Consider the following 14,275-nt stretch of genomic DNA (forward strand, 5'->3'; position numbering starts at 1 on the left):
AATATTCCTAAAGATCAGATGTCAGCTGGGTTGCAAAAGCATTCAGAAGCATTAGTGAACAATTTAATGGATGCAGAAGGCAGAACAGAATTTACTTCCCTCATCAGTTTTCTTTCTGTGAAGCTCTTTTAAAATTATTTAATTAAGCAGATGTGCCCAAACATTCAAAACAGACCACTTTCCACTTAGCTACTTTTCAGAGTAGTGCCACTGAATAGGTGTATGTTACTTTATGATAAGGAATTAATACTATATGTATTCACTAAAATATCTCTTTCTCATAACCTCCAATTCACCCAATACATTCACAGAAACAGGGAACCATAGCCTGGGGTCCAACTTGGGAAGAGTCAAAAGCATGCTATTGATTTCCTTAAGGATATCAAAAAGCCTCACATGAAATTTCACTATCCTGAAAAAAAACTCTAACAGAACATGGCTTGATCTAACTATCATAATAAATTTATTAAGGTAATCATACTTGGGCACACAGACTTAAAGAGCATCTAGTTACAGCCCCCCTACCACAGACAGAGACACCTTCCACTTGACCAGGTTGCTCATTTCCAGTGATGGGGCATCCACAACTTCTCTGGGCAATCTGTGCCAGTGAATTCCATTTATAACATAATTATAAATCCTGCTTCAGTTTGCAGATATTATTAGGCCTCACTGTAAAAGACACAAGTGTAGTATAACTCATTCAGTTGTCATAACAACTGGTGATCCACATCTTCACAAGTTGAGATCACTTGTTTCCAGTTCACCTACATAAAGTATCTACAAAACAAACTTACTTTCCTTTTGCTTTCAGTTCCATTAATACAATTGTCTAGACACACCTTCACCCTGTCTGCACAACTGAAAAACAGCTCCCTTTGGAGAGGACAAACGCAGATGTTCCGGAATGGCACGTACAACTGGTAGAGCTCACACACCTGAGGTATCAGGAACCAGAAGAACTATATCCCAGATACATCATCACTACTTGTTTTTTCCCATTATATCCTACAGCCAGCCCTCCAAAATGGCTGCACAATTATAAAGGACTGTCCTATTAATTAAAAATACTACAAAAATCATTGTTTAAATAGCATCTGGCTGCTGAAAAAAAAATCTATTATCTAAAAATGCAAAGCATCACTCATAACACGTTTTCTAGAATTACAGAAATATAAGCCCATTTTAGAACACTAAATGATGGATTAAAATGTTAATCATATGCTAAACTAAAATATTCCCAGATATAGATATTAAACATTTTAGTGAAAAACAGCTATTACTGAGATTAACACCTTGTTTTTCAAGTTTAAAGCAAATTAATCTATCTTGCAGAGTCATCAAAACTATTTTGTATTCTAGTCAGAACACTGCCATATAAATCTGTATTCCAAGATGAAAACATGCCAGAAGTGTGGCCATACAAAAGTTCTTCCAGAGTAACAGGCTAGAGGTGGGGGAATATCATACCAATGGTTACATACCTGACCATTTATGCAAACCAGATGACAAATGAACTGAAAATAGGTTAAGAGAGGTCCATACAGACCCATCTAGGGGTCCCAATCCCCTTTTCTCCATGGACAGTCCTTCCACTGAATCTCACAGAACTCTGCTTCACAAACAACCTGCCCCTTTACATAGTTACTTTCCACTTCTCCAAGGTCATGCTGACCCAGTCTTACCTCCTTCAAAACTTCTGGACAAACACATACCCCCACAAAACCACATACTGAGCAAAGCCTGAGCAGTCTGGTCTCGTGAATACATACTGAGATCTAGAGTGCAGCAGGTAAGGAGATGATTTTTTTTCCTTTGTGACAGCAATTAAAGGTACAAGGGCATACAAGAGTAAAAACCAAGTAATAGAAAAAAATAACTTCTAGGACTGTGGGAAAGATTCTTCATCAAACAAGTAAACTCCACTGACAAAAATACCACCTTTAGAAATGCTATTGATTGAATGATACCTGCCCTTTTGTTGATCCAAGTTTCTGCAAGCAAGGCTATCACACAAAAGCCAGCAAACTTGTCCTTGGAAGCAAGTTGTACTTAACTCAAAAGCCCAAAGCACAATTTGGAAAAGAGAGCATCAAGGGAACCTATACAGAAGCCTGTGTAAGATGATAAGTCTCTGGACCTCAGCCAGCAAGTGTGATACATCAAAAATGAACCCTTCCAAGGAGTTTTCATGAGTTTACTCCTCAAAGCAACAAGAATACCAAAGATAAAGCCATTTAAAACACATAAAATCTAAAAGGCTCAACTTCTCATAAGCACAAAATAGGAGAGCACACTTTCTACATATTATGTGTATCACCAATTATTCCCACGTGTTTCATACTGTGCAGCCACAGGCAATGCAGTCCTCCCTTATGCCTCTCCTGTGCCTGTTAAGATTCCACTTTCCTCCAATGCCACTTCAACTGTCTTTAGTACTTGTTTATGTTAGGGAACTGTGGTATTTACCTGAAATATTAAAACCTGTTTACTGTTCTACCCTGCTGCAGGGAGTAGGGTTTCAGGGATTGTACACCTCTCTTAAACACGTGCATCTACTGACACTACTGATACAAACCAAAGAAACATATTTTAAATAGTATTAGCCTTTACATGTGAACAATGCTCTGAACTTTCAAACAGCTTTAGCATTTTATTAAATAAAGTATTTTAAATCTGGAGAAAGTATTCTACTATTTTAATCAAATCCAAAGGTCTTTTTAGCTCTTTAAGGAACAAAATCAAACATCTATTTCGTACTGCACTGTGATCTACAGACCTTTTGCAAGTAAGTAAAGATAAGGCTCTGTTCTGCCCAGAAGCTTACACAGCACAGCACCTTGTCATAAATGTCTTTAAGATACTGCTCTTGTCCCCAAACCCTCATGAGAGAATGAGTGAAAGGGCAATGAAGAGCCCATTTGTGCAGTCTGCCCAAAGCCCTTAGGAACAAAGTCACTCCTGCTGCACAGTAGCACACACCAGGATAACGTTCTCCATCATGAGGAAAGAATTGCAAATATGTTATTACTGGCTTATCCCCACTGTATGCTACATACCTCCTGCCTACCTGTCTTCCAGAAATGTGGATGAAGCCTAGGCAGAAGTTAAAGAAGTAGTTCTCCAGTACCTTCAAAAAAATTACGTGATGGGTATTTCCCACTAAGGGTATTTTATAAACCAGTATTTTACCAGGGTTATTATTGCTACTATAGCACATTTACATTTAAATATATTCAGTTTGGAGTGGAGAAAAACACATTTCCTTTGGAAAAGAGCCTCAAATGCAACCAGACTATTTATCAAATATTTGTGTCAAGACAAGAGAGACTACAAATCAAGTAGAGGGAAGTACAGATTTGCATTCCAGATGAAGGATAAGCAAGTAGAAGGCATGTCATTTGCAAAGAGGAAGGAGAACTGAAAGTCAACAAAACAGAAGACATTCAGAAATAAGAGACACTTCTAACCAGTACTGGAGTAATTCTTCCCCTCAATACCATTGCCTGGGTCCTACAAGACCAATAGCACAAACTGGGAAGGGAGGTGCATTCCAGTTATAGGTACTTCCCCTAAAGACAACTTGCCAAGACTGAGGGACAGCTCATACCTCTGTCCCTCCCTCCATCTGGATTGTTTCCAAACCCTTTTACATCAAGACCAGGACAATATGATCAAACTCCACATTTATTTGTCTGTAACTAGGACATGACAAAGACGTGTTCACTCAGCACTTTTCAGCATGTGTACAACACCTGCATTACAGTTTGTGAAGCTTATATTGTCTGCAATGGTTTTCATCTTACCCGTTCAACATTTTCAGCACTTTCTCTGATTGAGAAAGTATTAACAAACATCAATGCAGAAAAGTCACTGAACAAAATTCAGTTTAAAACAACTCTTATACATATAAAATAAATTACAAAAATAATATATATCCCACTAGTTTGGTCTTGGCTTAAAAAAGAAAAAGAAAGGGAAAAAGCGATCTCTAGTCCTGTGATCTAATTATTTGTTGCAGCTGGGACATATATCCTCTTAGTATGTTCACAGTGTTTTCCTGGAGTTCTTCCTATGATCTAGTCCATTAAACTGAGTTAAAATAAAGCAAGGAGTTATGGACAAAATGTTGTCCAGCTGGTTTGGGCTTTGTCTTTAGATCTTGAAGAGAAATTATTGCGCTGTTCTCCAGGTAATCTGTGCAGGCCATGACTAAAACACTGTCATTATTCTATCCTAGTGTCCTACAATAAATTAAGGAATACAAGCAAAACATCTGTGCGGGAGAAAAAAAAAATCTTCATATATTGCATAGCTAAACCCCTTTTCCAGAGGTTTAAAAGAATTTAGTTCTACCCTCTTCCATCAGATGTCTTTGAAAATCAACTAATCAATGCTCACCCCTTCACTAATTTGTACAGTGATCTTCAGCCTGCAGAGATCCAAAAACTAATCCTAAAATGTCTCATGAAGTATCAGAAAAACGAGTTTGTTATCAGCAGACTGGAATTCATTATGCAGCTATACATACCTCCACTGGAGTATTTTTTTGGAAGCTGTAAATGAAACCAGATTAGCACATCAGCATTCTCAAGTGTATTCCTACAATCTGTTTTGGTTATTCATATGGCTTGAAAGCCTCTCCCTGCATCTAAGGCCTTACCTGAACATATTCTGCTGCAATTTCAACTCATAACTGCTTGTTTTATTCATGATGGATGTGGAAACCTAACTAAACTCTCCCTGCAGATACCTTTTAAGAAGTATTTTCTTCAGACCAAAACTTCAGTATTCCCTCACTGAAAGGCAACTTTAGCAGGTGGTGTTTTGTTTTTCTCTGGGCAAGTCTCACAGACCACCCTGTATCTCAGCACTCTTTGGCAACAAAACCAGGATCTACTATCACATTCTGGGATCAAATATAGTCATGCTTTTTTAAAAAACAAACAAACAAACCACCCTCAACCAGTCAAATTTTACTGGCAAAGATCAAGCTTTCAAGTTCAAAGCATCAATGATGAAAAAACTGATGTGACCCATGTACCAAGTGTGACAGCTCACAGGCAGTGACAGGATGTCAGAGCAGCCTCCCAGTTATACCTGCAGGTAACTTTTTTAAGCTGCTCTACGTATCACCTGCTTATGTCCGATGAAACATGACATATAAAGCCATTGTAGAGCTAACCAATCCATTTTTTTCCCTAATCCTTGATTATGGTTTCTCTCTTTCACAGACTTTTTTATTTTCTTGACAAATCTTGTTACATAGCCGTAACTTTCCCAAGTATCACATTATCCCAAACTGAACAAAACAGTTCCTGCTGAAGATCTACCACTCCTCAGCAGAACGGATAAACTGCTTCATTGCCTTATTTAAAATGCTTCTAAATGTTCCAGTATGACAAGCGAATTTTCATGACAGTGATGCTGCTGAGTCATGATAATTTAGGAACCATTACAACCCCCACATACTCCCCCACAGAACTGCTGCCCTGCCAGCTGCTACTTGTCTGTGTAGGCAATATACCAAAACACAATAATTTGAACCCATCTACACCAAAATGGCTGAATCCAAAGCTATTGTTTTCAGACCATTTATTGAATTTGTCAGGATCACATTATCTGTGTATTCACTAAGAACATTACGGCAATATAGGGAAGTGAAACCACCAAAAAGTACATGACTCAGGACGGACTCCCTGATGTGAACATTCTTCCCTTGGACATACCCAGGTCTTGCCTTTTTTCTAGATGTTGTGAGGAAAAATGCTCCTCAACTCTTCAGCATTCTGGAACTTTTCCCAGCCCCATGGGCTCTCAGCTTCCTAAATACTGTAGGATACATTCCAGAAGGCACAGTCAACCTGAAGATGATAAAGTTATCATTAACCCATTTCTCTACTTTTAACTGGAGCTCAGAGTAGAGGAAAGACAGTTTTCCTAAACTAAGTCAAGATCATAACACATTCAATATTTTCAGGATGAGAGATCCTTGCTAAGTTTTTTTAAGATTAACATCAAAGGTCTTTTCAGATCATCTCACGTGAACCCTGATTAATCTCTTGATGATGGATGACTCATTGAAACACAATGGCAAAACACTCCTCTCTGCTGAAAGGCTGGAAACCTGTTGTAATCTTAACCATACACCTTCACCAGCAACTTCGTGAACACCAATAATTTCTGTGCCCAGAATAATACCATATACCTCCCTAGCAGACTCAATCCTTTATTTACAAGTTAATTGATCATCACAAACTGAAGATGACAAAATTCCAAGAGAGTGCCACTCATTGCCACATACTCTGTATGTTTCAAATACGCTTTGGGGAGGGGGTCACACAGATATCCAGAACCTAGAAGAGACACCAAAAATAAAATTTAAATTAAAATTTCTAATTTCTTCCTGTATTGAAAAAAGGGAATTCTTAAAACCAGGGACATTTAGACAACATTATACACATACTTTCTTATCAAGAGCCACTAACATCACACCACAGAGCTGTGATCTTCCTTCCAGTGTGGAGGAGAAAACTATGCAAAACACTGAACTGGAAATGATCACAAGATTCAAGGAGAAAACAAATCAACATTGGCAGTTTTGCTAGAATGTCTGTAAGTCCCAGAACTTCAGTTGCTCCAGGCAAACTCCCTAATGTACAACAGTCCCCGAGGCACAAGGTCACATGCCGCAAAATATTTCTTTCTGAGCATCATTTATTGCAGAAAACCCAAGTTATGTTTGGCTGCACTGGTTCAAAGCATTTTTGTTAAGCCAGACCTTGGAAGTGCAACTATTTCAGATTAGTCATATTATAGAGCTGCATACACCAACACTTTGCAAAACTCTTTGCTGTTTAATTATAGAAAGGCCTAAGTAGTATAAAGTGTGAAAATTCTTCTCCTGACTTTTGAGGACCAGCTAGAGAAGGAGTTGCACACTTTAATCAAGAATTTCCAGTTTGTAGTGATACATCCTGATCACTAATATGTACGATCGATTATGCCAAAATGCTTCCCTCCCTGCTTACTGTCACGCTCACAGCCCTAACCCAGAACTTCTAGGGCTGCACAGTGTTTGCACATACATGTATAGGGCAGTGGACACTTAGCCACTATCAATCTCTACCTAAACCCACTCTCAAAACCCTAAGTTTATCTTCTGACCATACAGTAACTCATTAAAGTTTGGCACATTTTCGCAGGAACTTATAAAGTTACAGCACACAAGTTAAACAACATCCTGGCTTTCATGAAGTATTCTAAGCAGGACCACGTTTCTGCCAACTTCACTGCTTTTCATCAAATCTGACTAGCAAAGAGAACATGGACTTCAATTCCACTTGCTGAAACAAAAGCCACACATGATTTAGTTGGCATCCTGGTCACTACGTAAGTGACAGTAAAATGTCTACTTATAATGCTGACTTTGCAGAACCAAAACTAAACCACTCCTGCCTCTACAAATAAATTAATGTAAAACTTAAAAATCCCAGACAAACTTCCTGGTACACACACTACCTCATCAACTGCAAAATCCAGTAAGTATGACCTGTCCCTGGATAAGTTAGAGCAACAGTCACCTCCTGGTTTCTATGGAGCTGTAAGGAAAAGCTGTGTCCATGCAAGCACAGCCAGCACTCCACAGGAGAGAGGTGCTTTAAAGCTTCAGCTCTACTGAACAGAGTCAGCCCTTTTCCAATCTCTTCGTACAGACAAACAAACAAAGCACACCCTGGAGTACACTTCACAGCTAAGTCAATTCAGCAGTTACACAACTAACTTCAAACAACTTGTAACACTGGAAAAAAAAAAGGTAACTTTAACTCCTGAGCCAATACTTTTTCTTCACTTTGTAAAGGCAAGAACTACATTATCTGACACCCCACACTCCTGAAGAAATAAGCAGATCTAACCACAGCATTTTTCCGTATTAAAATAAGGATCACACAACTCCTGAAATACTGTTTCCATTTAATGAAAATGCTAGCGAATATTATTTTTTCTGTAGTGACTTAATTTCCTAATTTAAAACAGGAATGTCAAGATTCAGAAACACCATGCAGCAGTCACATACGTGAGACAAGGTGATCATACTCTGTAAATATTCTCAAAGTAAGGAATTTTTCCTAACATTTGGAAAGTATGCACTTCCATTTGATTTGTTGTATTTCACATCTGCATTCTGCTCCTCATATTTCTGAGACACTGCAGAAAAAACAGGATTTGCGTTTTTTTAAAATGCCATCTGTTCCCTGCATATTTTCACTTTAGGTCCTCGTATGATATCTGCAATGGAAACTTCTGTGTCATATAGGATTAAGGCTATAAACCAGATAAATATAAAATGCAGAGGGCTGTCACACTTCCCTACAAATTGCTGTAAAAAAACCCCAACACCATAAGGAAGTATCACCTGAAGCCTTTCTGTTCTGAATACAAAACTTTTAATAAGTTCTTCTTAATGGGATTTTCCTCCAGAAATTATGTGAAAGAGTGAGAGAGGAAAAGCTGCTCCTCTTAAATCTGGGAATTTTATTTGTTCCTACCACTGCTCTACACCTGTTTCCTTCCTGAGTCAGAAACTGGAAGTTTGAAATACCAGTCTCCAAATGGATAAGCACGGGGAACCTTTCACTGAAATACCAGCCATATTCATTCATGAAGTAACATTTGCATAAGCTTTTTTCATAACCACCTAACATTTTTATAGAAGCAATGTCAACTCTACGGTAAACTCAGCTTTGATGGTGCTCCAATTATCTCAGCTGTTATCTCCATTCCCCCTCTTTGCTATTTCCACACTTTGCTCAGGCACTTGCAACGTTTCAGAGTATTATCAACATTACTAACATTTGTGTCACTCACAGCTCGGGGGCGGGGAAAGGCAAGCTGACCTACCTGGTCATGTTAATATAAAAAGATCTTTAAGCAACACTCTTAAACCATTCCACCATTACTTAGAAGAATTTAAATAGCTACTGTTCCTCTAAAGCTGTTTAAAAAACTCGTAATTTGTGCAGACACCCACTGACTGCTCTAAAATCGTTCCAAAACAGCTCGTTACTAAACTGAACTGAATTCAAAGTCTTAAATGGATACTTGGAACGCTAGGCGCGTTCTGATCAAGACCAGACCCAGCCCTTTAAGTTAGACCACACAAGACCTTAGGCCAAGGGGGCATAGAACACACCGGACACACGGAAATAACTTTCAAGCCGGAAAGAGCCGCCTCACGCTAGGGCCAGGCGCTGTTTTCCTCCGAGCAGACACCGAGCGGCACCTGACAAGTTTCCCAGCCTCGCTGGCAGCGGGCAGAGCGAGCCGAGCCCCGGCTGCCCGCAGCACACGTGTCACTGCCGGGCGCCGACCGCCCCTTCCCGCCGGGGGCAGCCGGGAAGCGCGGCCCGGGAAGAGCCGAAGGGAAACGGCCAGGCCGCCCGGTTTCGTTTCCAGCCTACAACGGGGTCGCCCCTGCCCGGCCCCCGGGACGAACCCGCCGCCCCGGCCCGCCCCCCCCCCCGCCCCGCTCACGGACGGCCTCATGACAGGAGCTCAGCCCCGGCAGTGTCAGCGCTACGAACTTCCCGGCTGAACAGGAAACAATAAACCGCAGAGCCCCGGTCCCCGCCGCCCGCCCCGGCCCGGCCCTGACCGCGGGGACCTCGCGCTGCCCCCCCACGGAGCCGCCGCGGCCGCGGGACCGAGCGCGGGGGGGGGGGGTGGGGGGGGTCGGCCTGGCGGGAGGCCGCTCCCGGGCCGCACCGAGCCCCGCGGTGCCGCGGGGGGCCGCGGGGCGGGCCTGGGGGTGGCAGGGGCCGGGTGAAGGCGCGGGGGGTGCGGGAAGAGCTGCGGGGGCGGCGCGGGGGCCGCACTCACCGGGCGGGCCCTGGCGCGGCTCCGGCGGCCCCACAACCATAACAAAGCTCTGCCCAAAATGGCCGCCCAGCCCTGCCCGGCCGGGGGCCGGAGGGGGCGGGGCCCGTGCGCGCGCGGGGCGGGGCCGAGCACGCGGAAGGAACACGCCCCCCCCAGCTCCCCTTCCCTGCCCCCGCCCCGGTCCTCGAGCCTCCCGCCCCACCAATCAGAGGCGGCGGCTCGCACCGCCCTCGTCACCGCCTGTCGGATGCAGCCGCAGACTACGCGTCCCAGAAGACTACCCGCCATCTCCGCCGTGCAGATAGGCGGGCGGCGAGCCGCAGGGCCGGTTGGGATTTGTAGTCCGCCTGTGAAAGGCTTGCTCGATGAGGTGATGCCGGAAGACAGAAAGCAGTGCTTTCTGCAGGCCGCACTGCTCCCCAGGAGAGGTTCTGACCCGCGGGCAGGAGAGGAGCGTGTCGCTCCTCTGCCAGAGCGACCGCGGCCCTCGGGCTGAGAGTGACCGGAGCTGCTGCCCCCGGTATCGGCTCGGGGGGCCTTTCCCCCGGCGCGGCGGAACACGATGGGCCACCCCGGTTCCTGCCCGGACCGGTAGCGCTTAGTACCGGGCGCCGTCGGAGTGCTTATGGGGGCACCGGAAGGCGCTACAGCGTGTGGGTCCGGGGTAGCACCCGGTGAGTCCTGCCCGGTGGGCAGAGCGGCCCCTTCTCCCTCTGGAATATTCTCCGCTCCCTTCGCCCTCCCTCAGGGGAGTTTGGCTGTACGGAGCCGTCTGTATCTCCCGGCGCAGCAGGACCGGGAACTGAGGAGTCAAATCCAGGGCGAGCCGCCCACTTTCCCCCGGTGAGTGTCGTACCCCGGCAGGGAGCTTATTTGAAGCTTGGATGGGATTGCTTTTCCACTCCTTTTTTTAATTAATGATCGCTTTTTCCGCCTGTGAGGAATTGTTCCTTTATAAGCTTTGTGTAGCCGTATATCCCTTGAAGAAGAGATGATCCATAAACGGGAAGCCATCACCTGTTCCCTGATACTCAGTTCTTTAACTAGAAATTGTTCTTGCAACAGTTTGGAATTTTATAAACTTTAGGATTTCAGTTCATAAAGCTGCTTGAAACTAAGTAGTCTGCAGTGGGCAAGTACTGATTGAATACATATCTAATATATATTCACATATCTCTTTAAATATATACCTGTAAGACTCTTGTATTTGGAAAATGTTGACTGTGACTGAACTTTGAGCATCTGACCTGTTCAGATGTTCAGTTCATCACTGATGAACTCAATGATTCATTGGTTTCAGACCTTCTGCTGATTTTTTTCTGTTTTAGGGCATTGACAAAACAAATATGTTTCCTCTCATACAACGATGCTGCTTCAACACACCTTTCAATGTAAGTTACTGAAGGCTTTTTTTCCTGATTTTATTTAAAAGTAAAATACCAAAAGATAGGACTGTAGCTTTGAAAAAAAAGGTGGCTTCCAAGCTGGAGTTTATCACTCAACTTTTCTGGAATAGTTCATCATTTCTACAGCACTTTTAAGCAAAGCTGTTTACTTTATTTTATTTTATTGTCTCAGTCTTTTTTTCCTATCATTTCTTGATGGAGTGGTGAGGGGACAGTAGCTGGTTTCTGGGGTGACCTTATCCTGCTTCTATAAGAAAGTATTTTATCTTTTACTCTGAAAAGGGCTGATATATCTTAAAAGTGCCTAGAGAAGGCATGTGTGTGGGGAGGGATAGGTGGGCACTGAGTAAGCTTTGATTGTGCACTCTGGAGACCCCAGTTGCTCTTTATCAGCTGCATTGGGTGCCTTCATTAGTTCAGTTCAAACCACTTGAAATTCAAAAGCAAGGACAGCTGTGGTATGACCTGACCTGGAAAACTACTTGGTACAATATTCAGTAGGTAGTTTAGTTACCTGCAGATCTCTAAGCCTGCACTGTGCAGTGCTCAGAACAAGTTTTGTGCTTGCAGCTGCAGAAGTTAACTGGTCCCAGTCTGCTGCTCTATGGGAAGAAGACAACTTGGTCTTCCTTGGCACTCCGGCTGTGGAGAGAAACGCATCCTCTCTCAACATCTCAGAGACTCCAACCTGCATTGGTTTACACAACAAAGGTCCAGGCTTTCCACACCTCTGTCCCCGTCTTCAAGAAGAAAACCCCTGCAGAATCTGAGGCAGAATCACAAAAGAAACTGGAATCACTGAAGGATTCTCCCAAGCCAGCTCTTTACTTAAGCCTTGGAGGGCTCATTCCCTTTGTGGCCGTGCCACTGACCATGGCCCTTCAGGGGACCTACTGGCCACAGCTGGCCTTTGCTCAGGTTGCCTATGGAGCTGCAACAGCGTCATTCCTAGGGGGAATGAGGTGGGGGTTTACTCTCCCAGAAAACAGCCCAGCCAAGCCAGACTGGCTGAACCTGGCTAACAGCACAGTTCCTCCTCTGCTTGCCTGCCAAGCTTTGCTTTTCAAAGATGTCGCTCAGGGAGCAGTAATGCTCATGCTGGCCTTAGGGATAGCACTGCATTATGACATTTCCCTTCTTCCTACTTACCCCAGGTGGTTTAAAGTACTGAGGGTAGCAGGAACAGTGGTGATGATATCATCCCTGTTGGCCACTGTAGCACTGAAAGTTTTCTTAGAAGGGAACCAAAGTGATGACAGAAAAATATAGCAGAACACAAATTAATAAATCAGTAAGGAAAAGCTATTATTTGCCAATAAAGTATTTGTATGGAGTACCAGGAGAAATAAAGACTGACTTGTGCTTAGAAGTTGTATGATGGCAGGGATCAAGATGCTTATTCTTGAAGCAAAATGATTTTCCAACTGATTTTGAAGCTAGTTCAGGAGGGAAAGGTTGTAAATTGCAATTACTTCCAAGGCAAAAATCAATCTGTCCTTATCTGTAGAACAAGGAGCGACTCCTGAATGAGATGTTGCTGCTCTAGGAATTTAGAATGGAGATTAAAAATTACAAGGGTATGAATTGCTCTGTGCTGAATTATTAAAGCATGTGGTTTGACTGTAATGTGTGATCATGTTCTGAGGTGGGGAAAACAACAGTAACATGGTGAAAGCAGTTCTAGTTTGGTGTTTAAAGAAGTAGCAGAGACATATGAAAAAGCACATTCTACTCAGTTGCTGATGTGGAACAAGACTCCTGCTTTCAGAGAAGGTGCTGAAAATCACAGAATGGTTTGGGTCAAAAGGGGCCTTAAAGATCATCTCGTTCCAATCCCCTGCTGTATACAGGGACACCTTCCCCTAGATCAGGTTGCTCAAAGCCCCATTCAGCCTGGACACTTCCAGGGATGCTGTGTGAGGGAGCGCTTAGTGCGGTGTCAGGTAAGAAAGGACCAGGTGAGCTTTGTTTGCAGTGGCAAGCCAAAGCCAGCACTCACCTGAAATGTGTTATTGAGCTGCTGTGCTGGAGTGGGGAAAAGCTGAAGTGGGAGCTCTGTATCCCTGCCAAGTTGTCACAGGAGATGGAAGGTCAAATTCCTGCTCAGGCTTACTGAAATTATAGAGGCGGTTTGGGCCACCTGTTCCTAGGTTTTGGTTGGATTTAGGGCTGCCTGGCAAAAAAAGCTGCGTGCAACACAGCCATAAATATCTGCCACACTCCTAAATTAAAGGACTGTTAACTTATGCTATGACACAAGGACTCAAGTGCTGGCATTAAGGGATCAGATAATGGGACTTAAAGTAGCTTGTCTTCTCCTTCCTAAAAATCCATATATATGGACAGGTACCAATGGACTTGTAGCCTTCAAACCTTCCATGATGGGTCTATTACTGAAACCACTGCAGAAGCACATGCTCTGTGTACTTAATTCTTCCTAGCACATCATTTAGTGGAACTGTGGAAGATACAACCTAAGTCACATGGATTTTCTTTTTTTGTGTCAGCTACCTCAAGAAACCTAGGAAATGGAATGTCAGCATATTTCTTGTAAGCTTTTTATCAGAAGTATTTAAGTACAGTATAAGATGCAGGAAGAAAGTTGAAAATGACATCCACACTTGGTCTTAGGAACAGATAATCCTCATAGTTCTGCTAAAGCAGTATTCTTCATTGTTGTTCTACACCAAATAAAGCACATGTTGTCCCTTAAAATTTGTTGCTTGTTCATTCTGCAAAGAACAGATGTTTAAGAAACCTGCCTGTCCTGGAGATGGAACTATCTTGTATGCTGTTGCTGAAACAGCAGCTGTGTACATCAGCTTTACTTTTGTAATCTGTTAACATTCGTATGTTAAACAATATATTATATAAGAAATTATGAGCAATTATCAATTGCTCTTTGTTGTACTATGAAAGTATCATGTTAAACAATATATTTCAGAGCTTTCTGGACATAAAGGAAATAAAATTGAGTTTGTGAATGAAAA

The 14,275-nt window shown here is 43.0% G+C and overlaps 2 protein-coding genes across 10 annotated transcripts in view; one reads left to right on the forward strand and one right to left on the reverse strand.

The window, feature by feature from the left end:
* GPBP1L1 (GC-rich promoter binding protein 1 like 1) overlaps positions 1 to 9,955 on the reverse strand; it is a 31,982-nt gene extending 22,027 nt beyond the window's left edge. The window contains exons 1-3 of one of the 9 annotated variants that reach the window (XM_086902221.1): positions 6,467 to 8,192; positions 6,305 to 6,356; positions 5,730 to 5,864 (exon numbers count right to left, since the gene is read on the reverse strand). The gene's annotated coding sequence lies outside the window, so the exon portion shown is untranslated. Of the gene's footprint in view, positions 1 to 525; positions 673 to 1,484; positions 1,662 to 5,729; positions 5,865 to 6,304; positions 6,357 to 6,466; positions 8,193 to 9,193; positions 9,507 to 9,534; positions 9,677 to 9,879 lie in introns of those variants that run through there. The other 8 variants (XM_086902224.1, XM_086902225.1, XM_086902218.1 and 5 more) reach the window with 8 other exon arrangements.
* A 203-nt stretch (positions 9,956 to 10,158) lies between these two features.
* On the forward strand, positions 10,159 to 14,275 carry TMEM69 (transmembrane protein 69). Its single transcript, XM_023932497.2, has 3 exons — positions 10,159 to 10,722; positions 11,208 to 11,270; positions 11,856 to 14,275. Exons 2-3 carry the CDS (start codon positions 11,226 to 11,228, stop codon positions 12,552 to 12,554), a joined length of 744 nt encoding a protein of 247 aa, XP_023788265.1. The 5' UTR covers positions 10,159 to 10,722; positions 11,208 to 11,225; the 3' UTR covers positions 12,555 to 14,275.

The sequence above is a fragment of the Cyanistes caeruleus genome, chromosome 9 (genome assembly GCF_971803275.1).
Source record: "Cyanistes caeruleus chromosome 9, bCyaCae1.hap1.1, whole genome shotgun sequence".
Taxonomy (NCBI): Eukaryota; Metazoa; Chordata; class Aves; order Passeriformes; family Paridae; genus Cyanistes; species Cyanistes caeruleus.

Coding starts and splice junctions, on each gene's coding strand:
- TMEM69 (XM_023932497.2), top strand. CDS start 11,226: ATGTTTCCTCTCATACAACGATGCTGCTTCAACACACCTTTCAAT. Junction 11,271..11,855: donor GCTTCAACACACCTTTCAAT/GTAAGTTACTGA, acceptor TTGTGCTTGCAG/CTGCAGAAGTTAACTGGTCC.